The sequence below is a fragment of the Patagioenas fasciata genome, chromosome 18 (genome assembly GCF_037038585.1).
Source record: "Patagioenas fasciata isolate bPatFas1 chromosome 18, bPatFas1.hap1, whole genome shotgun sequence".
NCBI classification, from domain to species: Eukaryota; Metazoa; Chordata; class Aves; order Columbiformes; family Columbidae; genus Patagioenas; species Patagioenas fasciata.
In genome coordinates, this window is record NC_092537.1 from 9,478,892 (window position 1) to 9,504,073 (window position 25,182).

The 25,182-nt window shown below is 53.4% G+C and overlaps 2 protein-coding genes and 1 long non-coding RNA gene across 3 annotated transcripts; all 3 read right to left on the minus strand.

Moving 5' to 3' along the window:
• Positions 1 to 1,108: 1,108 nt before the first annotated feature.
• Positions 1,109 to 7,538, minus strand: TVP23C (trans-golgi network vesicle protein 23 homolog C). The gene is made up of 7 exons (XM_065852588.2): positions 7,453 to 7,538; positions 6,628 to 6,710; positions 5,604 to 5,748; positions 5,034 to 5,123; positions 3,672 to 3,803; positions 3,455 to 3,583; positions 1,109 to 2,485 (listed from the first exon to the last, which is right to left on the minus strand). The coding sequence occupies exons 1-7, from the start codon at positions 7,462 to 7,464 to the stop codon at positions 2,453 to 2,455; spliced, it is 624 nt and encodes a 207-aa protein (XP_065708660.1). The 5' UTR covers positions 7,465 to 7,538; the 3' UTR covers positions 1,109 to 2,452.
• A 1,133-nt stretch (positions 7,539 to 8,671) lies between these two features.
• LOC139829356 (uncharacterized) lies at positions 8,672 to 10,629 on the minus strand. The gene is made up of 2 exons (XR_011741809.1): positions 9,410 to 10,629; positions 8,672 to 8,902 (listed from the first exon to the last, which is right to left on the minus strand). It is a non-coding gene; the product is annotated as an uncharacterized lncRNA (long non-coding RNA).
• Positions 10,630 to 10,794: 165 nt separating this feature from the next.
• On the minus strand, positions 10,795 to 24,484 carry LOC136109462 (fas-binding factor 1 homolog). The gene is made up of 15 exons (XM_071816354.1): positions 24,209 to 24,484; positions 23,392 to 23,500; positions 21,496 to 22,059; positions 20,531 to 20,660; positions 20,229 to 20,308; positions 19,787 to 19,889; positions 19,133 to 19,666; positions 18,587 to 18,671; positions 18,286 to 18,386; positions 17,718 to 17,924; positions 17,091 to 17,198; positions 16,620 to 16,773; positions 15,649 to 15,825; positions 15,071 to 15,463; positions 10,795 to 14,485 (listed from the first exon to the last, which is right to left on the minus strand). The coding sequence occupies exons 1-15, from the start codon at positions 24,482 to 24,484 to the stop codon at positions 14,258 to 14,260; spliced, it is 3,249 nt and encodes a 1,082-aa protein (XP_071672455.1). The 3' UTR covers positions 10,795 to 14,257.
• Between the last annotated feature and the right edge of the window lie 698 nt (positions 24,485 to 25,182).

Genomic DNA, 25,182 nt, shown 5'->3' on the forward strand with positions numbered 1-25,182 from the left:
GTCATGCCCCAATTTATAATGGAAGCTGGGGTTGCTCCTACCCAGATTCAAGACTCTACACTTGCCCTGAGGGGACAGGTCCCCGCTGTGGCCAAAGAGCAATGGAGCAGCTCATCCCAAGGATGCACGGGAAGGACAGGCAACCCAAAGCAGCAATGTCCCCAGGGCCCGCTCTGTCCTCAGGATACTGCTCCAAGGACTCCAAATAGCTCTGCCTGTAAAATGAGGATGATTTCAAGCCCACCTTTCAGCTGCGCTGGCAACATCTGAGTGTAAATTGCTATTTCAGAGTAAATAGTATTTTATTGTTATTGCTCTTGGAGTATTTCTGTTTCTGTAAAGCGTGGAAGTCCAGCCACCACCCAAGGCCTGGAGGTCTCGGGTGTGGCCACTGTCACACAGCAAATGCTCAAGAAATGGCCTTACAGTGGATTCCTGAGGCTTGTCCAAAAAGGCACATTCAGAGAATTTCCCCGTTCTGCGGCAACTCCCACTTCCCGCTTCGCAGGAAACTCCAGCAGAGGCGAGTAAAACGCCAACCAGACTCACACCCAGCTGGGGAAGCGATAAGAAATTTGGTTCTGATCCATGCTGCGGAGAAATGCAATAAAATGCCAGTTTCTTGGAAGCCAAAAGTCTGAATGTTTGCCAAGAGGCTAAAAATAAGCCAAAGAGCGCTATATTTAAATACACGTACTAATAAATGCCTCTGTCCTTGATTAAATAAACTGCAACTTCCAGACAAGCACTCTCTATTTTCCAGCAGTTTGGGGGGAGCTTTGGCAGCAGGAGAATAAATATGAAGTCCCAAAAATTTCAACATGTTTTAAAACAACCACCTGGTGGCTGGAGCTGTGCCGGAGTCAGCGCCGTCCCTCCAAAAGCAGTGGCAAACCGGGGGCTTCCCGCACCGGAGCGGAAATTATTTCTGCTCCATCGCACCGTATGGGCCAGATGCCACTTTTGTTCATCCCTGTGTGGCTGCAGAAGCACCTTTACTTCAGTATTTTACTGAATTTGCTTACATTTACAAGTAACCTCTGTTAAAACTACAGTGCAAGAACACAGTATATAGAGCTCAGCCACAAATCACAGAAGGGATACCTGGTCTGGTTAGAGAAAGCATTATTTTAATTTCAAGGTTTTATAAATACATATTTACAAAAGGAAGGTATCAATCCAAAGAGTTGAACAAATGTACAGCTCCCAAGTATTGCTATAGTATAGGGAGAGAAACCATGTTAACGCAATCCCACAATTTACAATACCCATTATTCAAAAAGAAACCACATTCTTAATTTAAAACACCTCAGCTGAAGTTTACAACACCCACCGCTGTGAAAGCACAATCTGCCTTGAACAGAATTACACGACAAGAAGGAACTGACCCCTTTCATACAGCTTTTCATGCAAAACACACCGCTTTCTGCCATCTAAGTGAACACTGCCAGCCATCATTTCACCATCCTACAAAGGGCTTTTTTCCAGCCCCAAGGCTCCTTGGGGAGGACAACACGCTGCAGGGATTAAAGAAATGTAAAACCCCGTCGGTCCCGTTCCCTGTGACCCTGTGCTGATGGGCTGGTGAGGAAACTCCGGATCACATCACCCTGCAGCGCCCTGGCCAACGAAAATCCCACGGCACCAAACACACGGCACCACACAGTGCTGAGGCGACGCCGACAGCATCACTTTACCAGCATCAGTCCGACAACGACTGATTCACTCTGCCTCTGAAACTGTGCCTGCAACCTTCCTCCTAAGCTGCTTTTACTCTTGTTACACTCTCCATACAGACGCAGGCCTACAGGTAAGGGACCTTGTGTAAATCCAGGGGTTTATGGTGTTACCAAGACTCCAAGAATGCTTCAGATAGATAAAAGACCAGAGCTGCAGTTGCAATGAGATTTCAGCCATCTGTTGAATTACTTCGCTGCAACCACCTCAGCGCCGGTCACATTGCAGAATGAGAGATGCGGAGCCAAAAGAGCGTGATCTGAATTCCATATAAACAGCAAGGACCTTGAAGAACAAAACGCAGCAAAGTTCACAACTGAAACTATTTGAGGCACCAACTGCTGGAGGAGTTGGGGGAGTTCTTGGGTAACAAGGCTCGCCTTGTGCACGGTTTGTCTGGAGAAGGATGGCAAGCAATTTTCTCTTCATTCATCCAGAAGTTATAAACCTGTATGAGAGCCACCTAGGATATTTTTTAATTTGAAGTTTAGGCAAATTAATTCTAATTAATCAAACTAAAAAAAGGACTTAAACACAAACTACTAGTGGAAAACTGAATATAAGTTGCTACGAGTGTTAACCTGAAGTCTTGCACAATTTATTTACTTCTTTTAATCCACACCTCACGTATGCAGCTCCCAAATCTCATGGTCAGAGGAATATTCTCTGTTGTCTACTACTGTGAATCTGGTCTGGCTTGAGGCTTCCACCACACTCAGGATGTTGTTTGGTCCTCTTTAGCCACAGCCTGTAGAAGGCAAAAAAGAAAAATGAAAGGAAAAGGAGTAGAGGAGAACTATGTGACTGATTGCCATGATTTTGGGGCAAGACACTCATTTCTGCCAGATACCAAGACTGTTGGTTAAGCACTGCAGTGGTAAAAGCATTCAGAAGCAAATACGGCTTCAGAGGAGCACAATCCCAGCACTGACTGCCAAGAGCAGCGGTTCATCAGTGCTGGAGCTTCAGATCACACTAATGACAAGAATTCCAGCAAACATTTGTGAACTCGTGGCAGCCAGACCACCTGTCCCCAGAGCTGTCTGTGTAATACAGCGAGTGACAGTCAGGAAAACCAGTAAAGCAAACGATAAATGACAGCCTAGAAGCAGAACAGGGACGGTTGTGCCCACTGCTGCAGGGACCCCTGGAAGGACAATATCCCAGTGCTGGGGCAGAAAAGGATCAGTTGAGAGGAGCTGGTTGGAAGTGAGAAAGAGCACAAAAGGCAGCAGCAGCCCTTTCGGCTCAGAGCTACGCACTGAGCACCAGGACCAACGCAACATCCCTCCAGACACACGGTTTTGTGGCCAGCACACCCTGAAGAGGAAGCAGGGAGATTAAAGGAGTAAATTAGCGATGTGTCATCCAAGAGCAGCAGTTCATCAAGAACCACTCCACTCTGTCACCACATTCACTGTGTTCCTTATTTCCAATATACCAGTCATATTCCAGGAACTTTTGTGGCTCCCGTCCATGGCACCAGCAAATAGTATGAGCTCACGACACGCTGCAAATGGAACTCGATGCCAATAATTAGCAAGTTACTCTGTGACTTTTCTAAGGAGGCTCAAATTCACCAGGAAATAAGGTGTGGAAGGGTCCTACTGCAGAACTCTCAATAATGTTTTCGGTCTTTCCTTTCATGCCTAAGCAGGAAGGATGTTTATGGACATGAAGAAAAAATGAAGGGTTTCCAAAACCCTGGGAATCTTACCTGCCGCAGGAACTGCTTCCCAAGATAGCTGGTTGCCATGCTTGTCAGGTTCTTTCTGTTGCCAACTTTACATCTGATATAACCATAAAGGTTGGCTCCCTGGAGCACCACTCCCATCACAACCACTGCCTAAGACACAGGAAAACACAGTCACTAATTCCCACCGCCGTGTCCGTAACACCCAGGATCCGTCACTGGGTTGAAGGAATCCACTCACCAGCCATTTCACTTTGAAAGAAAAGAGAGCGCTGAAAGCAAATATCACCCAGATCATCGGGCAGGTGATTAGACCTAACCAGAAAATTCGGGACTCTGCTTCTGATGAGGTTTTACTCCCTTGTGCTGATACCTAGAAACAGAAAGGACATGGAGATTAACATCCTGCTCCACTCTATCAATCACATCATTAAAAACAGCCCAGAATCTACAAGCACCCTGTTTTTTGCCTCCATGCAACAGTACTGGGTGCTTTGGAGATCAACTTCTACACCACATAAAGTTCCTTCTGCAACAGAAGACATTTCCATTTAAAGGACCCTTTTCTGTCAGAAGCAGTGGAGGCAAAAGCACCAAATCCTCTTGCAACACTTGGGGATAAAAGCCTCAGTGTGGGAAACAGGACATTTACATGGCTCAGGTACAAAGCTTAGAAACAGCCAAACCTGTAACATTTTCTACTTCCAGCTCACCGCACAATCAGAATCTCACTAATCCTAGCACCAGCAGAACTAAATATTGAAACTCCTGGGCATCAAAGTAAGGTAATTTTTTATAAACACACATGGAGGTCTGATTCACACCACACTATTGATTTTATAGAGTCTTTACAAAGCAGAAGATCCCAAGCAAGCACTCACTTCTTCTTGTAACAGCTAAAAATCTGGGTTGGGTTAACAATTTATGGGTAAAATTACAGCATCACCAGCAGTTCTGCTGCCTTCCCCCTCAGCATGTTCTAGCTTTTCTAAACTAGCACCGTTATAGAAAAATGTGCCCATAGTGAGGGCACAAGTTCAGCTGGAGAAGGATTTAAATTAAAGTCCCTGCACCACTGCAAACCTCTCAGGTGCCCCAGGAAACCATCGCTCCAGATCTGGATGCCACCAGTTTCACAAAGAGGTAAGAGAGAGGTACCAGAGGGTGACACGGAGGTGTCTGGCAGACGGGACACTAGAGAGGTGGCCACAGCTGGCAGGAACACAAAGGCAAAGCAACAGCCATGACCAACACTATGCATTTCCTCCTACTTCCCCTTGTTTTCTACAGGAGATAAAAGCTACGTCAGCTGGTTCAAGTTCACACCAGAAAACTTATAGGTTACTGATGTGACACAGGAACCTTTACAGCATTTTATGTGGAACTTTCAGGTTACTAACATTAAGCCAGATCAATACATCATGAGAATTTTTAAATAATACAACAACTAAAAAACTCATTCGGCCTACAGAGGAAACAAGCCTATGGTTACAGATCCGTGGCTGGGAGTAAATGTCTACATGCAATTTACCATCATAAGCATAGCCACTAATTCACGGGTGTTTCATAAAACAGAAACAAACTAAAAAAAGAAGAAATTTACCTTCCTGGATTCAAACACCCAGTGACTTTTACCATCATCATCCACCTGGTTCCACCAACGAAGACCAACCATCAGTCGCCCTGTGACATTCTGAAATAGAAGAAAAGTGATGAGCTTTAAATCTTCTGCTCAAAGAAACGATTTGACAAAGTTCAGTTGTTTGGGTGGCTGTTTTCGATGGTGCTCACTTGCCTCACATTTGGGAAAACCAGATTACATGGCTCCTATGTCCACAATAATCTATTTTCTGATAAGTCCAGTACAATACAAATTACTGTAATAATGTAAAGTGAGGAATATTTCAAAAGTGATCCAATAACAAAGCCTGTGCTACCTTAAAAGAAAATCTAATATATGTTCTCCATTTGATTTTCAAAAAGAAGTCAGGTACACAGACATTTAAACATTATTTATTATTTCATTAACCCTTCACAATAGATGATTGAACTTGAGGGTATCATTTTTTTGGAAAGGCACAAAGAAGTTTTTTTTTGTGACACAAATTATCACTCGCTTCAATTATTCTTATACAGTCAGACAAAAATAACAAAAAGCGTAAGAGGAACTTACCTTTACAGCCCAAAAGTCACACGACAAGAGGAGGATAATTGTCACCATGCAGGCAATAAAGCTGCTAGTTAAGAGCTCACAGAGTAGATAGACAACTATCGCACTGACTCGGAAGAATAAGTGGAAAAATGACGCCACTGGATGCCTGGAATGAAGTACAGGACAGTCACAGCTCTTTCAGACGAGACTGAAGCAATTTCAGAGAAATGACATTGCCTAGGCCACCTCCTGCCAACTCACAGGATAAAGATCAACACCATAACATGAACCCGGTGTGCAACAAACTGCTGAAAATATGGGAAATAAACCAAATAGAAGCTCATCATAAGGACAACACATTCCACATGCAGTGATATCCCACGAGCAGACAGAATTTTGAGGGGGAAGGTGACAGGGAGTTTTATCTGATGTTTGATGTAATGCAGCTTTTATAGGGCAAATTTAAAAAGGTTCTGACAGAGGAAACAGCTCGTAAGGAAATAACACATTTCTCCAACTCCGCAGCCTTGCCCTTCCTTCTGATTTTTGCTGTTTCCACGTCAGAAACGTGCAGCACAGAGCCAGGGTTGGCACAGCACCTGTGTATGGACACTGCTCTGTGGCACAACTTTGGGCAGAACAAAGAAGGAGGCGGCTGGAGCAGAACATGGCAGACAGCAGGGCAGCGTCAAACACACTTGGGAACAAGGACCAGGGGAGAGAGAACAGACTTGCCCAGAAGCAGCACTCGACACGGTAAGAAGCCCCTGTTACACAGAGGTGTTGTGTCAGTCCAGATCCCTTACGCACAGAAACACGAACACAAATTAAATGTGAGGACACCCCGAGGCAGGGAGGAACAGACCTACAAATTCCAACTGAGCTCTGGAACTGGCACTTGCAGTTATCTAGAGGTTACTCTCTGTTACCTCTAAGAAAATAAAGAAAGAATTTGCCATTCTCTATTTTGATGTAATACAGTAATCCTTCCCTCCTCAGCCTTCTGCCTAGAACTTGTCTAGAAACGCCCTCTATGGCCACTGACCTTATTTTTGACTTTTTTGATCTCCTGGGTATGTTATCATCTGCATCAAAGAGAGACACATCCTCAATGTCATCATTGCTGTCCTAAAGCAGGGAGCAGATGCAAAGAGTTATATGAGAAACAAAGAATCTGCTTTCAACTTCAAGCAGGGACAGTTTTGATTAACTAGAATATTGCGAAGGCACCTTAAGATTAAAATAGATTTGGGAAAAATATGAAGACTTAATTATACACAACAAAAAAAATGCAGTAATTGGATTCTGTTCTCTTCTATGTTATGATTTGTGCTTTGTGAATCAACACAAGCTTGGTGTGAGTCCAAAGCTCCTCTCTGCACTCAGGCAGCGAACGCCACGGCCCAGTCTGGGGTCCTTTAATCTTCACTCCTCTTAGCGAACTCGTTCCCCCGTACAAAACCTGTTCCTGTGTCACACAACAGCTTCACCCCCACATTCCAGTGAATTTGCAGCTGACAGGCTCAGAACCGACCGTTTTACAGCCGGGTCATATCTCCCGTGCGGGCCCTGCAGAACCATGATGCCAACCCCGCCGGGTGCCCCCACCCCGGACCCCTCTTCCCTAACGCCTGTCGGCCGGTGTGTCCCACAGCGGCGCTACCAACACCGAACAGCCCCGGCCCGCGCGTTTTCAACCCGGCCGGGACGGGTTCCGAGCAGGCCCGGCGGCGGACGCGGCCCCCAGCGCGCCGGTAGCGCGGCCGCAGGGCTGTGACGGCAGAAAGCGCCTGTTACCCGCACCCCCGGACCCGCACGGAGCCCGCAGCGACCCCGCTCCCACCAGCCCAACCCCGCACTCGGGCCTCACCTGCCGGAGCATGGCGGCAGCGCCCTCACTTCCGCCTGCCGCGCCACGTCACCGCCGCGGACCAATCCCGGCACGCACCGCGGTGAAGTCAGGGGGCGGAGCGAGGCCGCGGAGGGGGTGAGCGGCGCGGTGCAGCAGGCACGGCTCGGTGGTGAGCGCTGCTCTGCGCAGGGGCGCCTTCTGAGCCCTGCACACAATACCGCCGTGACACCGTGTGTCTGCCCTGGATGCTGAGGTTTGGAAGGTTGAGTACACGTCATCCAGGGGATATGTGCCCGTTCTGGGCTTGGAGAGCCAGGCAGAGGACATCCCACGGATGCACAGGGGAACTGGGCACTAAAAAGCATCACAGTGTGGCCCCCTGCTGGGGTAGAGGGTGTGCAGCCCACATCCCACAGGTCCTCGCTGTGTTGGTGTGTGCTGACACACATGTGCACACACACACACGTGTTCTTCACATCTCAGCCGTGGCTGCTGTGAAGACCACCAGCATCTTGGCTGGTGCCAGCACTGGTGTGGCCAACAGGACCAGGTCAGTGACCATCGCCTGTGCTGGGCGCTGGGGAGGCCAAACCTCAAATCCTGGGTGCAGTTTTGGGCCCCCCATGCCAAGAGAGTTGAGAGAAGGGAACGGAGCTGGTGAGGGGCTGGAGCACAAGTGTGATGGGAGCGGCTGAGGGACCTGGGGGTTCAGCTGGAGAACAGGAGCTGAGGGGAGAACTTCTGATCTCTGAACTGCCTGAAAGGAGCTTGGAGCCAGGGGGGGTCAGGCTCTGCTCCCCAGGAACAAGCACCAGGAACAGAGGAAACAGCCTCAAGTTGCACCAGAGGAGGTTGAGGTTGGATCTTGGGAACAACTGCTTAAAAGAAAAGGTTGTCAGGCATTGGGACACCAACCCCTCTGGCTGCCGTTTTCCCAAGCAGCTCCCTTGAGCCTTATTCTGGGGAACACAGCACAGAAACCCAGCAGTGTCAGCAGAAAATGTTGCTGGGGTTATGAATTTGGGGCCCTTCAGGAAAACGGGATTCTCCCCGTGGTTTTTGCTGCCAGGTTGTGCTGCCATTCGGGTGTTTTCCTCCAAGACCCATCTCCTGGAGGGCTGGGATGGCAAAGGAGTTGCTACCTTTAACAGGAACAAGTGCAGGTCAGCTTCTAGCTCTACAACAACACATCCTGGAGCAGTACAGAAGGGAAAGGCTCAATGAAAGAGGCACTGAATACTTGATCTGGGTTCATTTAATGATTTTTCCAGGGAAGGATAAGCCCAGCCCTTCCAACCAGCATAGAGCTGAGCACCTCGAGGGGAGGCCCAGCCCTAGTAAATGCCGTAGGTGGGCTCCTTGGTCTGGAGAAGGGCAGAAGGAGAGACGGGATGCTGACAGATGTGTTGTATGGCGCTTCCTTCAGGGACTCCAAGAGGATCTTCTCCTTTTCTAAGTAATCATCCCCCTGAGAAGACAGGAAGGATGGGTGGGAATGATCCCAGGCAGTGCCACAGAAACAGGGTCACAGTCCAGGGTGTTGCTCGCCAACAAGAGAAGCATCCCAAAGCCTCCCTCCTGCCATGTCCCCCATGAAGGGGACCCCTCCCCGTGCTCCTCCAGAGCCCAGAACCTCACAGTCTGAGCAAGACCCGCAGGGGAAGCCTCCAAGAGCGTCCCTGCCTGGGGAAAGAGCCAGCAGGGACCTGACGGCACAGGATGGGGACACCACAAAGCCAGGGCAAACGGGCTTTAACTCACCTGCCTCTCCCCTCCTGCCCCCTCCGGGCACTGCCCTGGCTCAGAGAGCTCCACTGAGCCCTGCAGAGGACGCAGAGGCCAACTCATACCTGAGGTTTATATACAGGGGCACTAAACCAGCCCCTAGGACCATCCCAAGCCTCCGGAGACACAAGTACGAGAGCAGCTGCCTCCTGGCAAGTCCCTTCCCGCCCGCAGCGCGTGGGAGCCTCACCCAGGGTGCTGGAGAGACCATCGGTCAGGGCACTGAGGTCCTGGGCTGCGGTCAGTGGTGTCACAGGGTGGTTGGGCAGCTCCTGGCGGGGCTGTTCACGCTGTCTCCTCTGGTGAGCCGTGCTCAGCCGCTGCTGCGCGGTCTCTGGGAGAAAGGGAGAGAGAGAAGCTGTCAGAAAAGCTTCAGGCCTTGGGCACTGCGGCCCCAGACCCAGTGGGGAGGGTGAGGGGACACTTCCCTGATGCAGACACTCGTCCTGCTGGTGCTGCAGAACCTGCTCCTCGTGTGGCCGCTTTGTGTGCAGAGCACCAGCCCCCGGTTCTGCAGGTCGCTGCACAAGTTCTCCATGTTCTCGATGAAGACCCAACGACCTTGGTCAACTGATTTCTGCCCTCAAATACTGACTCCATCATTCCAGGTCAAATTTCCAGTTTCTGCCACCACTGCATGTTGGTTTTCACATCAAATCTCCAGCAATGTGAACTATGTCTGGAAAACAATCTTAATACAATAAATATGGTGCAAATGCGAACAATTAGAAAAGGAAATGTAGCAGGACAACATTAGCAACCAGATTTCTCCAAACTCCCTAGAAAAGGGGGTTTGCTGGTGTTAACAGAGACCTTCTCAGGCTGGGCCAGAAGCATCCCCTGCCCAGCTAGTAAAGCTGGAAAAGTATCTAAAGCTTTGTTAAATGAGACCGTACCCCGATTTGGGGTCCCCGCACCGCTGTCCTCTGATAGAATACAGGTAAGTTCAAGCCACAGCAGCTTCTACTGGATCTTTAGGCATTAAAGTGCATAACTTTTTAGAGTCACTGAGATCAATGCTGAGAGAACTGGAAAGCGGCAGGTCCTACTGGTTCCGACGTCTGTTTCTCATCTGCTGCTTGCTTCACTCTTGAACAGTGAATCCAGGCGGGTTGTTCTTTCATCTTGATGGCAGCAAAGGCCGTCAGCGACAGCTGGAGCAGTCCATTCCACTTGTCTTATCAAGGCTGACATGAAAAAGCTTTCGCAGAAACTTCATCTATTGGCTTGAAAGAAAAGACCTCAGTTTTCCTTGGCTCGAGGCTTCCCTCTCATTCTGAGCAGCGCTACAGGTAGTGCTTGATGCTACTTCCAGTTAGTGTCCTGGCAAATGCTGTTTATCTGCTGTTCCATTTAATGATTCATTTTCTTTTCTACCTGCTCACTTGCTTAAGGCTTGCAGGGAGTCTGCAGCTGCCAATCAATCTCTAATGCTTTACTGACTTGCAGCACTACCTGTGCAACAAAAGGGGGCCCCCTAGCAGAGGACATCACAGCGGGTACCCCAAGTCAGGGTACGGTCTCATTTAACAAAGCTTTAGTTACTGTTCTAGCTTTACTAGTTGGGCAGGGAATGCTTCTGGCCAACCCGAGAAGGTCTCTGTTAACACACTGCAAGGCAGAGTTTACTGATGTTGGTTCGAGGAGGCAGCCGTCCGGGCTCAGAGACATCCCTCTCATTTCTCTCTGTCTTCCCAGCAGCTCGTCTCGCAGTATCAGCTGCCAATTTATTTCCAGTTTCCTGATCAGTGTCTCCTTCTTGATGCTCCTTGAAATGGATGATGGCAACTTTTCTAGTAACAGCACAGCTTCCGACAACTGGAGTATCACGTTTAATCTCTTCTCCTTGTGCTGTTAATAAACTTGGTCCTTTTCAAATGCTCCATGGGCGCGCACCACTCCCAAAGCACACTTGGAATCTGTCCAAATATTAATCTTCTTCTCTTTGGATAATTCTAAAGCTCGTGCATGTGCAGCTGTCCGGGCAGAAGTCCCAGGAGGCAAAGGTTTGACTTCGATTACCTCGTGGGTAGTTGTTAGGGCATCCCCAGCTCTATCTACTCCTTGCTTTACAAAGCTGCTTCCATCAGTGAACCAGGAGTCTTCGGCGTCTTCCAGCAGCTGTTCCATTAAATCCCGTCTGCTGGAGGAAACAGCTCCCATTGTTCCCAAGCAATCCTGGACCACAGGCTCTGAAACAGACCCGCTGGGGAAAGGGGCTGCAGTGACAGCGTTGGTAACGACAATATTCACATCATCTAGTTCCACCAGTACTGCCTGGTATTCAGGAATCTCGAGGGAGATAACCCATGGGTACCTTTTTGTTCCAGTACGGTTGGGACTGTATGGGACACTTTCTGTCCCACGGTGAACTCAGGAGCTTCCTGTACAGCGAGTCCAAGAGCTGCCACAGCTCCACGACATCCAGGCCAGCCTTGGCTCACTGCATCTGATTGCTTAGGGAAGCAGCAGCCGCTCGGTTCTGAGCTCTTAATTGCTGTGCCAGAACACGCAGAGCAATGCTTTGCCTTTTGTGTGAGCATAACTCCAATGGCTTGGTGATATCTGGGAGACCCAGGTTCTTTGTTTAGTTGTGCAGATGCCCTCAGATGCTTCTCTTGTCCAATTCAACTTGGAAGTCCTTTTGTTTCACGGTTCATAGAAAGGCTTTACTCAAAGTCCATAATTATAAACTCAAAGTCTGCACCAACGTGTCATTCTAAGAAATGCCCAGAGCTCTTTTACCGCTGCAGGTTCTGGTGTCCGGCAAACAGCTTCTTGTCGCTCCATCCCCAGCTCCGGTGCCCTCCGGAGATCTCGAATCCCAGATAAGTCACTTGGTGCTGGATCAGCTGGGCTTTCTGTTGGGAAGCTCGATACCCACTGCATCTCACCAAATTTAGCAAACTTGCAGTGCATTGCATACGGTCTTCTTTGGTTTCTGTGGCTGTTCTTTTATCTTGAATGTCACTTCACTTTGTTTGAATGTTATTATTGCTTGCAATTGTTTTCCTAAGTCTTGTCTCCGTAACGGTTTTGGAGACCCGGGCATAGATAAGAACTTAGGAATTCCATTTTGTCACTTCACCTTGTTTGATTGTTATTATTGCTTGCAATTGTTTTCCTAAGTCTCGTCTCCGTAACGGTTTTGGAGACCCGGGCATAGATAAGAACTTAGGAATTCCATTTTGTCACTTCACCTTGTTTGATTGTTATTATTGCTTGCAATTGTTTTCCTAAGTCTCGTCTCCGTAACGGTTTTGGAGACCCGGGCATAGATAAGAACTTAGGAATTCCATTTTGTCACTTCACCTTGTTTGATTGTTATTATTGCTTGCAATTGTTTTCCTAAGTCTCGTCTCCGTAACGGTTTTGGAGACCCGGGCATAGATAAGAACTTAGGAATTCCATTTTGTCACTTCACCTTGTTTGAATGTTATTATTGCTTGCAATTGTTTTCCTAAGTCTCGTCTCCGTAACGGTTTTGGAGACCCAGGTGTAGATAAGAACTTAGGAATTCCATTTTGTCACTTCACCTTGTTTGTATGTTATTATTGCTTGCAACTGTTTTCCTAAGTCTCGTCTCCGTAACGGTTTTGGAGACCCGGGCATAGATAAGAACTTAGGAATTCCAATTTGTTTCTCCAGTTTCTACTGGATTGGCTGTTGCAGAAAGCTTTGTCTTCTTGGCCAGTAGCTCCCACCACAGGTACAAAATCTTCATCTAATGGTATCAATGCCTGATTCAAAACCAAATGAAATGTTCCAGTCTCAACTAAAATCTCAGCTTCTTTTCCATGTTTTCCTCTTCTTTCTCCAGAGTTTCACCACCTCAGAAGCTGAAGGCACATCATCTTCAATTCCACGCCCTGTGGGGACACACAGTCTTCTATCTCACTCTCCCCTCTCATCAGGGGAGTTTTCTGTCTTATTCTACATGCTGAACAACATGGTTTCAACTTCTCCTGAGCTTTATTCTGCTCCCTTTTTAACGTGAACACAGCTGGATCCTGGGGTGGCAAGTTAATACCGCATTCTGTCTGCCACTCTGGGTGTTTTCGCAAAGTGAAAAACGTATCAGTGTCCACCACTTGACTGCACTTGCCTTCTCTCTTCAAGAAGAACGTTAATGTGGCATCATTCAGAGTTTCATTCAGAGGCCACTTCTCCTCATCATCTAATTTATACAATGGCGACTGATTATAATATGTCAGCAAGGTTTCTCTATTCACGTTATCACCAGGTGGTTCCCCAATCTCTTTCCTGTGAGCTAACATAAGGTTAGTATGAAGTTAGTTATAACTGACGAGATTCTTACTGTTAATTACTAGTCAAATATAAGCTAAGCACTCTGCTTCTAATCTTCCGGTCTCTTTGTCAGGCAAAATGATTTAAAACTTGAAAAATATCCCCTCATTTTGCAGCTGGTTAGAAAGCATTTACCACGTCATTGGTTAACGATGGGTACGTCTTTGTAACTTAAACACAGTCTACATTAATTTAGCGGCTTCTCTTCAGTCCAGAGAAGGGAGGAGGGTCGGGATGCGGGCAGAGGTGAACTGTTGTAGGGCGCTTTCCTCAGGATCTCCATAAATAACTGCATAACAGCAAAGCAACTGTCTGGACTTTGGCCTCTCAGCAGGAGGAGCATGAGACAAAAGAGACTTGGGCTTGTAAACCCCCACAGTCTGTGCACCCGCTCTTCACGCATCTTTCACGAGCCTGTTGGTCCACTGGTAATTTTGGGTCTGGGGCCTTCGTTGTTTCTTGGATTCTCTCCCTCTGTCTTCCAGGCAGTTTTTTCTCTGTCCTTATCTCGATGTGTCGAAGCATAGAATACAACTAAAGGAATTTAAGTGAGTAAACTTATTCTGCAACAGCCCTCCCTTTCTTTTTATTAAGCATCCTCACTAATGTTTCCAAACGAACTCCTGAAGTCTTCAAGGCCTCTAACGCGTACCCACAGTCTCACATCCGATGTTATTACAAGTCACGCCAGAAGCAGAGCTGACAGAATGGCCACTGGGGCAGAGCCTGATTAAAGGGTCTTGAAAGTAATGGGAGGCCGGAGAATGGAGGACAGGTCAGCTACTTGCACAGGTGGAGATGCTTTCCTCAGGGCCTCTATTAATGCATGCGTATACTCAATGGTATCGTCCACAGAACGGGAGGAGGATGGAGGGGCTGTTGACAGCCGTGCAGTGTTGTATCGTACTTTCTTGAGGTTCTCCAAGAAGATTCTCTGCTTCTCTAACTCTTTGTCCCCCTGAGAAGAGAGGAAGGATGTGTGGAATGGATCCCAGAAAGTGCCACAGAAACAGGGTCACAATCCAAGATGTTGCTCATCAACAAGAGAAGCATCCCAAAGCCTCCCTTGTGCCATGGTCCCCCATGAAGGGGACCCCTCCCCGTGCTCCCCCAGAGCCCAGAACCTTGCAGTCTGAGCAAGACCCGCAGGGGAAGCCGCCAAGAGCGTCCCTGCCTGGGGAAAGAGCCAGCAGGGACCTGACAGCACAGGATGGGGACACCACAAAACCAGGGTCCAGCAGAGCCAGCGTCTCCCATCCAGGGACGGGCTGAGCAGAGGGCAACCGCTCCGAGCCAAGGACGATGTCCATCTCAGGTTGAACATGGAGACAGCCTGAGACAAGCTGTGAGCATCCCCCTCTCCTTGCCTCTGGTGTCACTCCTCTGGCTGCCCAAGGCTTCTTTGAGCCCACCTGGCCCAGCCCAGGGCTCAGCCATGATCTCAGGAGACCCCCCGGCTCTCAGAGCCCCATCGGGTTCACCCAGCCCAGCTCCCCCTGCGGCTCCACAGCCCCTTCCAGCCCTGCTCTCCCCCCCGCCTCACCTGCTGGGCCTGGAACTTCAGCAGCTGCATCTGGGCACTGAACATGGAAGACAGGGAGGCCTTTTCCTGCTTCAGCTGCTCCTGATCCTGCTTCAGCTGCTGCAGCTGCTGCTTCAGCTGCTCTGGCTGCTGCTTCATCTGCTCCAGCTGCTGCTTCATCTGCTCCTGTTGCTGATTCATCTGCTCCTGCAGCTGCTTCAGCTGTTCCTTCTGCTGCTTCAGCTGCTCCAGCTGTGGCTTCAGCTGCTCCTGCTGCTGCTTCAACTGCTCCTCCTGCTGCTTCAGCTGCTCCTCCTGCTGCTGCAGGACCTGCAGCTTGTCCCAGAACTCTGATTGCATCCTGCGTGCCTCCCCCAGGGCTCGCTCCCCCTCTGCGTGCTTCTGGGCCGAGAGCTGCAAGGCAGAGCGGGTGGGGAGGTTGGGGACAGGGACCCTCTCTGCCCTGGGCTGGGGCTCCTCTGGGCATCCCCTTGTTCCCCTCCCGGCACAGGATTCACGACTTCAGGAGGGATGTGAGACCCCAGCTGTGCTGCCGGCCCGTGCACGGCTGCGAACCGTGGCGCAGACGCTCTGCTTACCTCCTTCGTGCTTCTGATCATCTCCTGCTGCTTCTGGACATGTCGCACGGCCTCGATCACCTTCTCCTTCTCCAGCTGCATTTCCTGCCAGGCCTCGTCCAGCCTCTGCCTGTCTCTCGCCAGCTGTTCCTCCTTGGCTTTCAGCTCCTGGCGCTGGATCTTCAGCTCTGCCCGCTCCTAGGGTGGGCACGGGGGAAACCGATGCATCACCTGCCCCATCCTGGACACCATCTCCCGTCTTCCCAAGGGGAGGCAGAGCCCCTGTTGAGCTCCTCGTGGCTGCTTTGGGTGCAGAGCAACAGTCCCCAGTGCTCCAGCAGAGCCCTCACCCACCCGCCTGTGGGGACCAGGGCTGGCAGAGCTGGGACCGGACACACACACACACTCCTTCCCCAGAACGGATGGAACCCCTCACCGTGCTGCACACCCTCAAACACGCTCACCGCACGGCAGTTCCTCGGCACTGGAAATACCCAGCCTGAGTGGTCCTTTGCCACCCTGGCAGCCCTGAAAAATGCAGCTCTGCCACACTGTCTGTGCCACATGTCCCCTCTGGACAGCCCCGGGGGGAGCAGAACCGGCTCTGGACACGTCCCCATGGCACAGGGAGGTTTTGCCTCACCCACCGTGGGGGTTTTCTCTCCCCCGACTCCCAACAGAGGCGGCTGTGCCTGCTCTGGCTGCCCAAACTCCTCACGGGTAAAGGGGAGAGACAGAGGCGACTGACGCTTCAGTCAACAGCTGAAAGAGGCTGGTGGAGCCTGTTCCTGAGACACCCCCATTCTCACCACCCCGAGTGACGTCTTTGTCACAAGAAGGCAGCGCTGAACGTCTCCCCGTTGAGCAGGACCCACCCGTGAGCCTGCCAGACGCCATTCACGGGCTCCAGGCCAGGGACCTCCAGTGGGCCAGAGAAACACCTGGACCCAGCCAGGAGCCTGGCCCGGGCAGAGGACACAGCGTGGGCTCACCTGCTCCAGCAGCCAAGTCTGCTCGCCCAGCCTGGTCTGCGTGTTGGCCACCAGCTCCCGGACACGGCTCTGCTCCTCCTCCATGCTCCTCCTGCACACGTTCTGCAGGTCGCTGGAGAACTTCTCCATCCTCTCAACGACGCTGTCCAGAGACCTGTGCAGAGGAGCCGGGGGAGGGGTCACCCTGGGGGACACACTTTGTCTCACTGCGAAGGAGAGGGGGACGTGCTGGGCCATGGGCCGGGCAGCCCTGTCCTGAACCTCTCAGGATCAGAGGAGAACAGTAGGAAGATGCAGCTGCTGCTTTGGGGAGCAAGGACAGATACTAAACAACAGCTCAGCATCCCTGGGGCCAGCGGGTGGGAGAGAGGATGGCCCCTGTTCCTCCTGTGCTCCGGGCCTGGTTCCCCAGAGGTCAGGGAACACCGCGGCCAGCGATCAACATGGGGACACGACACGGGCTGTCGGTACCTGGTGTGTGAAATGGTGCCAGTCAGCACATCCATCTCTCGCTCTTTCAGCCACTTGACGTGCTGGAGCTGCTCCTCGTGTTTCTTGCGCAGTTTCTCAACAGACTCCCTGCAGGACACGGGGAAGGAGCCCACCACGGGCTGTTACAAACTGGTGCTCCCCATGACGGGCACCATGGAAGAGGCTCGGTCGTGGGGCTGAGAACCAGGTCCCAGGAGCTGAGCTGGCAGGCTGGTCTGTTAGGGGGCATCCCACAGACAGCCATCCCCATCTGGGATGGACCACATCTGGGGGTTATGGGCTTCTATACCAAAATCAGATTTCTTATTGACCCAAACTATGTGGACATCAGCAACTCATTGTTCTGAATAAAAGGGATCTGGGGGAGAGAAAACATGGGGTTCAGCATCTTTCAAAATGCAATGCATTCCCTCGGAATGACGTCTCCAGCCAGATCTCCCTGTCTTCACCTGCAAAGCAAATCCCCACTCCAAAAGCCACTGGGCTGCCCTCAATCCAGCGCTTCTGGACTCTCCATTCTCCTTTCACTGTCTCCCCAAACCATCCCCTGGTTCCTTCACCCAGACCAAGGGCACTGGCACCACGTGCCGCTCGTGCCGCTCTCACCTCTGCAGCTCCCGCAGCTGCTGCAGCTCCAGCCGGTGCTGCTCCCACAGCTGCTCCAGGTCCAGCTGGTGCTGCGCCAGCAGCTCTGCCCGATCCCGCGCCGTGTCCTGCCGCTCCTGCCGCAGCTGAGCCGCCAGCTGCTCGTTCTGCCGCCGCAGCATCTCCACCTGCTGCTCATACTTCTCCTTCATTATGTTCACTGAGGTCCTGCCCAGAGAGAGCCCGTGAGGGGTCACAGCACCGAACAAGTGTTGCTTTCCTTGCCGTACCTGGTACTCTGCACCCAAAGGGCACATGGGGATTTAGCAGCAGATCAGTTTTGCTGTGTGCGTGGGGAAACAGAGGCAGGGGCTGCTTTGCTCTCTGCATTCTGAGCCCTGAGCCCTCTGCTGCTGCGCAGTGTGGTGCCCTGACTGGGGACGTGCTGGCAAAGGGACAGGCCCCTCCTCTTGTCACCCACCCAGGGCTGGATTTGGGACGCGCCCCAGCGCTGTCCCACCAGGGGAGATGGACGGGTCTGTGGGCAAGGACCTGCTGGAGGAGGGGAGCACAGCCCAGAGCCCGGTACCTGTGGCTGCTCTCCTGGACATCCAGGTGCTCCTGGTGCTGCCGCTGGGCACTCTCCAATAACACTTTCTGCTGCGCCCGCTCCTCCTCCAGCATCTGGACCTGCCGGGACCGGGGGGAAGGTTCTTGTGCTGCCTCGGGGACAGAACCCCCACAGCAGCACTTGGTGGCCGTTGTTGGCATCTCAGCACAGGGAGGTTCCTCCTCTCTCCCATCACCCTGATGCTGTTAGGAGCAGACATGGCCCCTTCTCCTCCCCCTGGGTCACCCGTGGGCCCCACCCAGCAGGCGCTGGGGCTCACCTGGCTCTCCAGCTCTGCCACACGGGCCTGGGCGCTCAGCAGCTCTGCCCGACAGTCCAATGCTGCTGGGGAGGCGGCCAGCTGGCTGCAAGAAAAAAGCACCCGATGTGGTCAAGCCGAGGAGGCCACGAAAGACAAGATCCCTCCCCAGCGCCAGTGCCTGCCTCGTAGGTGAAAGGCAGGATTCAGCCTCTTGGCTGCCGAGGGAGCAAAGACCCCAACAGCTCCGTCCCTGGTGCTCCCCTGGCTGCATCCGCCCCCTTCCCCGGGCACCCCCACCTCACACCCCCTGCCCACCGCTCCAGGCACGGGGGCTGCAATTCCCTTCTGAGCCCCATTGGGACGGCACAAGTCTGAACCTGCCGAGGGGAATGGGACTGTGGGCTGGAGCAGCGGGACAAAGACCCGCGGCATCACCTCAACTGGATACGAGAAAGTGCTTAACACGAATTGGGTCAATCTGAGGCAAGCACTGCTGAGAGCTGCTGCTGCAGCAGCCACATGTGGAGCAGACGGGAGCGCTGCGGCCATTGACCGGGCCTTTACCTGCTGGGAGAGCGGGGACCCGGCCCTTCGCCCGCGGTCTCTGAGGGCTCGGCCTTTGTGTCTTGGGCCTCCGAGGGTTTGTTCTTTTTCTCTTGCGCCTCCGAGGGCTCAGCCTTTTTCTCTTCAGTCTCGGAGGGTTTGTTCTTTTTCTCTTGCGCCTCCGAGGGCTCAGCCTTTTTCTCTTCAGTCTCGGAGGGTTTGTTCTTTTTCTCTTGCGCCTCCGAGGGCTCAGCCTTTTTCTCTTCAGTCTCGGAGGGCTTGGCTTTCTTCTCCTGGGTCTCCATGGTCTCAGCCTTTATCTCCTGTGCCTTGGCCTGTTCTTCGGCTCTCCTGCGAGCCAAGGCATCAATCAGCCAGTCCATCGGGTCGGGTTTAGGTGCTGCCTCCTCTGCAGCCCTGGACTGGCTGGTGGGATCCGTGAAATCCTCATCCTCCCAGCTCAGCCAGTCGTCTCCGGCCCTTCTCCTCCGCACGGGGTTCCGTCTGCGGGGAGGACGAGGTGTGGAGCGGGGCTCTGGGTTTGTTTCGCTGCTGCTGTTGGCAGAAAACCCGAGGAAGGAGAAGCAGTTGCAGACCTGCCTGCGAGGGGACCCGGGGACCTGCCTGCTCCGCCTCAGGGACAGCGACGCTCCAGACACACGCACAGCACCGTACCTCACCAACTGCCCCACCGCTGGCTGGACCGCGGGCCTGGAGCCCATCGAGGGCTGGTACTCTCCGAAGACAAGCTCCTTCTTGTCCCCGCGCCCTTCCTCCTCTGTTCGGACAAGGAGCCTTGAGTCAGCGCCCAGAGGAGCAGCTGCTGCAAAGACACCAGCCCTCCCCTCCTCCTCCTCCTCCTCCTCCCAGGCTGCCTCGAGGGCAGAGCACAACCCTTGTGCATGAGCCGCCTTCCGCCCCGCTGACCCAGAGCCCCTTGACCGCCCTGCTCAGCCCGACACAAAGGGCATTTCCCCTGCAAGGCCACGAGAAATCCAGCTCGCTAGCCCAAGCCAATGCTGTCACCTCTGCAGACCTGCCCAACGTCCCTGGCTGGGCTCACCTGGCTGCTTCTGGGACTTTTTATCCACTTTGCACTCCCTATGCTCTCCCGTACCTGGCTTTTCCAGGACTTTGGCCGCGGAGCCTCGTCCGAACAAGCCGTCCAGCGTGGAGCGCGCTGGCCGGAGCTCCTCTCTGTGGGGACACGGTGGCAGATGGTTTCTCCCAGAGGCAGGGCTGTCCCTCCTCACACAGCCTGGCCAGGCTGCTCTGGCTCTTCTCTGCCAAACCAGCTGCTCTTGCCCCTTGCTGGGACCCACGGGCAGAAGCTCCGGCATCCCCCCCCAGCACAGTGGCACCAGCTCAACACATAGCCCACCCCCTGCGTTACTGCCATCGCCTCCTCACTGCCCTTACTCTTTTTTTGGGCCTTTGCCACGTCTTAGCACATCCAAGAGGTCGTCGTCTTCAGCATCTTCAAACATCGACGTCTTCCTCCTCTGGACCGGGGCCACAGTGCGCAGGGGCGTCTGGCGTGGGGGCAGCTCTGGGGATGGGATCGCCCATGGGAGGAGGTTTGAGCAGGGTGGGGTTTGGTGTTTTAAACAAGAGATCAAAGCAGCCCTGCCTGCTCTTCTCTCCCTGGACCATTTACAAAGTCCTTTTTCAATGTGTTTTCCGTGACTGAACCTCACAGCAAGCGGCAACGCGCCACTGTCTGCTCTGTGCCCCTGCATCCACTGCTGGGACATGGCTGGGGGTCACTGACACTGGGGTTTCCAGCTCCGGCAACACCAGGAGCTTCTTGAGCTTTGCAAGTTTCCAATCAGATTGTTCCAGCCCCTCTTCACCCAAAGGCCCTGCTCTAAACACAGCCTGGCCCTTGCCCCAACCCACCGGCTGCTACTGGTGTCCAGAGTGGATTTATCGGGGCAAAGGGCATTTGAGGTGACTATCAGACCCATGAGCGTCCCCGCTGCAGGAACAAGAGGGGCGAGTGCCTGTAACACTGCCCAGTGCAGCCGGGACCCACCCAGATGTGCCCTGCTGGGCTTTGCCGTGGACCGGGGATGCTACAGCCACCCAAATCCTGACCACGAAAACTTGTTGTCCTTTGGCACGGTGCACAACAGGCCGGGTGAGGCCCAAGGGAAGATCTGAGCCTCCCTTCCCGGAAAGGAAAGGCCAGTTCTGTAACCTGGGGCACTCCCTGAGCTGTGGCACAACCAACCCCATTATCAAGCTGCTCTAGAAATGACCGCACTGCTTAATCAGAGATGGGACTGGGTGGCTTTCCATTTCATCAGCTGGGACCTCACACAAACTCAGCCAGGCTGCCGATTCCTTTCCTACAAGGAGGAGGCATCCAGCAACCTGCTTACCTTTCCTGCGGCTCTGTTCTGCTGTTGTCTCAGAGCTGCTTTCAGTGCCACGTTTCACGGGCATCTTCTGTGGGCCAGCACTGGGTTTCGATGTCCTCAGGAAATCCCAGTCCCAGTCATCCTTGTCCTGGAAAGCAAGAGGATGAGGACGGGCACAGGGCGAGCGCTGCGGATGCCTCAGCACTGCTTCTCCCTTGGGAGGCTGGTGCTGGGGGCCGCGGCTGCAGCGCACGGGGGCTGAGACGGGGGGATTTTGGTACTTGAAATGCTCTGAGCCCTGAGTCCTGTGCTGAGATCCTGCTGCTGCCTCTGGGAGAAGCGTCAGGAACACCCAAGGCCATTGCTTTGGGTGAGGGCTCTTCCTACGACGCTGGAGCCGAAGCGCACCCAGGAAGGCTGGGCTGCAGCAGCGGGTGCCCCCGGGCTTTGCTCCATCCTCGGTACCTGGAAGCCCGTCTCCCACCAGCCACCCACTCCCCTCTCCTGGCTTTTTGCCCCTGCCAGTGATGCCAGAGAGCTCAGCCCCAGCCCTCAGGACATCCAGGCTCTCTCCCCACGTTTGGGCTCACCCCTGCAGCTGCCTTGTTCTCTCCAGGGACGTTGCAAATCTCTGGAAGCAACCTGTCGGGGCAGGGAGCGGGTGCAGAAGCTGAGGAGGGGGCAGGTCAGGAGGACGTGGGGAGCACGCGGAGATCTGAAAGGCACTCACTCCTTGGTGACCCGCGCGCTGGTCTTCAAGGCTCTCCCACCGGCTGTAAAACGGGGTTCAACTGGAAACACACAGGGAGAGATCAGGATGATGGACACGGGCATAGCCCTGGCCTGGGCACTCCACGGGGGGATTTGCCGGCTTGTCATTGACCACAGAGGCTTTTAATCAGGAACAAACTACCCCTCCCCAGACCGACAGCCAACCTATTGAGTGGCCTCTGGCTCTGGGAACCCGGCTCTCCCCTCTGCTCCCTGCTGCCTCCCCCTCACAACTGGAGCCCCTCGCGCATCAAGGGCTGTTGCACCAGCAGCTCCTGCTCCCAGGAAGGGAGGACCAGGACCAGGATGCTGCCCTTGCAGCAGCAAAGAAGTTTCATTTTACCATCATATCTCCAAAGGTCCTCAAGGCGGTCATCAACAGAGCCTGAAACAAGACAAATTCAAGGTGCTGAGGCAGGTGAGCTCATCGAGCTGGTGCAGAGAAGCTCCCAGTGTCAGGGGCAGCAAGAGGCCTCTAAACCAGCAGTTAGGGAGCAGGGGTGGGGAAGAACTGAAATAAACGCATATATTCTCCCCCAGATTTGGGAAAACCCACAACCACAGAATACAGGAACCCAGGAAGTAAATCCCTTTGATCAGAGAGGCAGGTGAGTATATTTGAGTCAGGAATGACACGATGCCCTGAGCTGCACCTTCCACACAAGGATGGTGACCATTGCGGTAGCCAGGGCTGCCACCTCACCCCAGTGTCCCCCTCCTCCGCCCCAGGCATTCCCAGCAGACCAAAGCCCCTGCGCACAGTGAAAGGAGACCAGGCCAGCGCACTTACCACTTAAACCTCTCTTGGCTTGCGTAGCCTGTGGAGAAAGACAAATTCCCTCATTAGAAAACCAAGCCAGTCTGAGCTGGACTGTCTCAGCACACTCAAGCCAGAGGCAGGTTTCTCCCGAGAACCCCAGCAGCACCAGCGACGCCCTCGTCCCGCCCGCACTGCTTGGGAAATGGCAGCTGAAAGCCCCGGGGAGCGGAGAGATGTGACCCCTTCAGTGACACCAGGGGGCTCAGCCCCTCCTGCCTGCCAGCTGGGCAGAAGCCCCCAGCCCTCAGGATGGCTCCTGCCTCCCAACCAGTGCCAGAGCAGCACTGAGCATTTCCCGCGCCTGCCTGAGCACCCGTCACACTCACCATCGCAAGAGCCGGGCTTTCCCTTGCTCCAGAGGGTGTCTCCGCAGATTCCTCCGATGTCAACCCCCAGGGGGGGACCGAAGATCCTTGGTCGCGTCCACACTCTGACCTGCAGGGACAGGAGGATTTCCCCACTTGCTGTTCAACCTGCGTCCCTCTGCCACCCCCCCGGCTGGCTCCCTGCTGCTCGGACCTCTCCAAGCCCTTCAAAAACCAGGCTCCAGCTCAGCCTTAAACACACCCGGAATCACAGAATCACAGGAGCATTCTGGTTGGAAAAGACCCTCAAGATCATCGAGTCCAACCATAAACCTCACACTACCAAGTCCACCACTACCTCATGTCAAACCCCTCCAGGGATGGGAACTCCTCCACTGCCCTGGGCAGCCTGTTCCAATGCCCAGCAGCCCTTTGGAGAAGAAATTGTTTCCCAGATCCAACCTCAACCTCCCCTGGCGCAACTTGAGGCCGTTTCCTCTGCTCCTGGCGCTTGTTCCTGGGGAGCAGACCGTGACCCCCCATGGCTCCAAGCTCCTTTCAGGCAGTTCAGAGATCAGAAGGTCTCCCCTCAGCTCCTGTTCTCCAGCTGAACCCCCCAGGTCCCTCAGCCGCTCCCATCACACTTGTGCTCCAGCCCCTCACCAGCTCTCTTGCTCTTCTCTGCACACTCTCCAGTAGCTCAAAGGCGTCAACCGAAGTCTCCAAATGCACCTCCCGCGATGCTGCAGGACGGAGCAGCCGCCGCGGCACCAACCGCAGCGACCGCACCAACCGCACAAACGGCACCGACCGCACCAACCGCGCAAACGGCACCGACCGCACCAACCGCCGCCGCTCCGCGTCCCGTGGCCGCGACACGGGGCGCCCTCGCGCCCCCGGCCCCCAGCGCGCGCGGGCCTGGTGGCCACGGCCGCGGCGTCCCGGCCCCCGGGCTCACGGCAGCCCCGGCCCCGCCCGCAGCAGCCCCGCCCGGCCCCTCCCGGCCCGGCCCTCCTCCTCTCGCCGGTGCTGGGTAATTGGGTGCCCGGTGAACCTGGGGCTCGGCTTCCCCCGGGGGAGTTTCAAACCTCTTTGGAAAGCCCACACACCTCATGGCTTAAAACACCGAAACTTTCTGCATGGGCTTTGTCAAGGCTGAATTTCACTTCAGCTTGAGAACAAGTCAGTCAGAGAAATCACAGAATCCCAGGCTGGCTGTGGCTGAAGGGACCTTTGCAGATCCCCCAGTCCAAGCCCTGCTCACCCAGGGTCACAGAGCAGATCACACAGGTGGGTCCAGGAGGTTTCCAGTGTCTCCGAGAAGGAGACTCCACACCCGCTCTGGGCAGCCTGGGCCAGGCTCTGGCACCTCCCAGCAAACAAGTTTCTGCTCATGTTCACATGGAGCCTCCTGTGTTTCAGTCTGTGCCCGTTGCCCCTCACCCTGGCGTTGGGCACCACTGAACAGAGTCTGGTCCATCCTCTGACACCCCCCCTGAGATATCGATCCCATTGATCAGATCCCTCTCAGCTTCTCTTTTCCAGCTGAACATCCCCAGCTCTCTCTGCCTTTCCTCATCAGCAAGATGCTCCAGGACCCTCAGCATCTTTGTAGCCCTATTTCCTATCACCTTAATTTTCCACCACCTTAAAATAAAACTGGGATGGGACCCAACTCTTTTTTTTCCCTGTCTGCAGGTAACAGGCAAATAAGATTTTGCTGGCACAAAACTGCCAGAACACCCACAAGATCCAGCATCAGGGTGAGATCTTGGTCTTTACACCAATGCTGTCACTCCAACAGCCAATCAA

Excerpts from the sequence above, each read along its gene's own strand:
- TVP23C (XM_065852588.2), bottom strand. Across the intron at positions 5,124-5,603 it reads GTGACTTTTGGGCTGTAAAG|AATGTCACAGGGCGACTGAT; the intron begins GTAAGTTCCTCT and ends CTTCTATTTCAG. Across the intron at positions 2,486-3,454 it reads GGAAGCAGTTCCTGCGGCAG|GCTGTGGCTAAAGAGGACCA; the intron begins GTAAGATTCCCA and ends TGCCTTCTACAG.
- LOC136109462 (XM_071816354.1), bottom strand. The coding sequence starts at position 24,484 with ATGAGGTGTGTGGGCTTTCCAAAGAGGTTTGAAACTCCCCCGGGGGAA. Across the intron at positions 20,309-20,530 it reads GGCAAAGGCCCAAAAAAAGA|AGAGGAGCTCCGGCCAGCGC; the intron begins GTAAGGGCAGTG and ends GTGTCCCCACAG. Across the intron at positions 17,199-17,717 it reads CAGCTGCGGGAGCTGCAGAG|GGAGTCTGTTGAGAAACTGC; the intron begins GTGAGAGCGGCA and ends CGTGTCCTGCAG.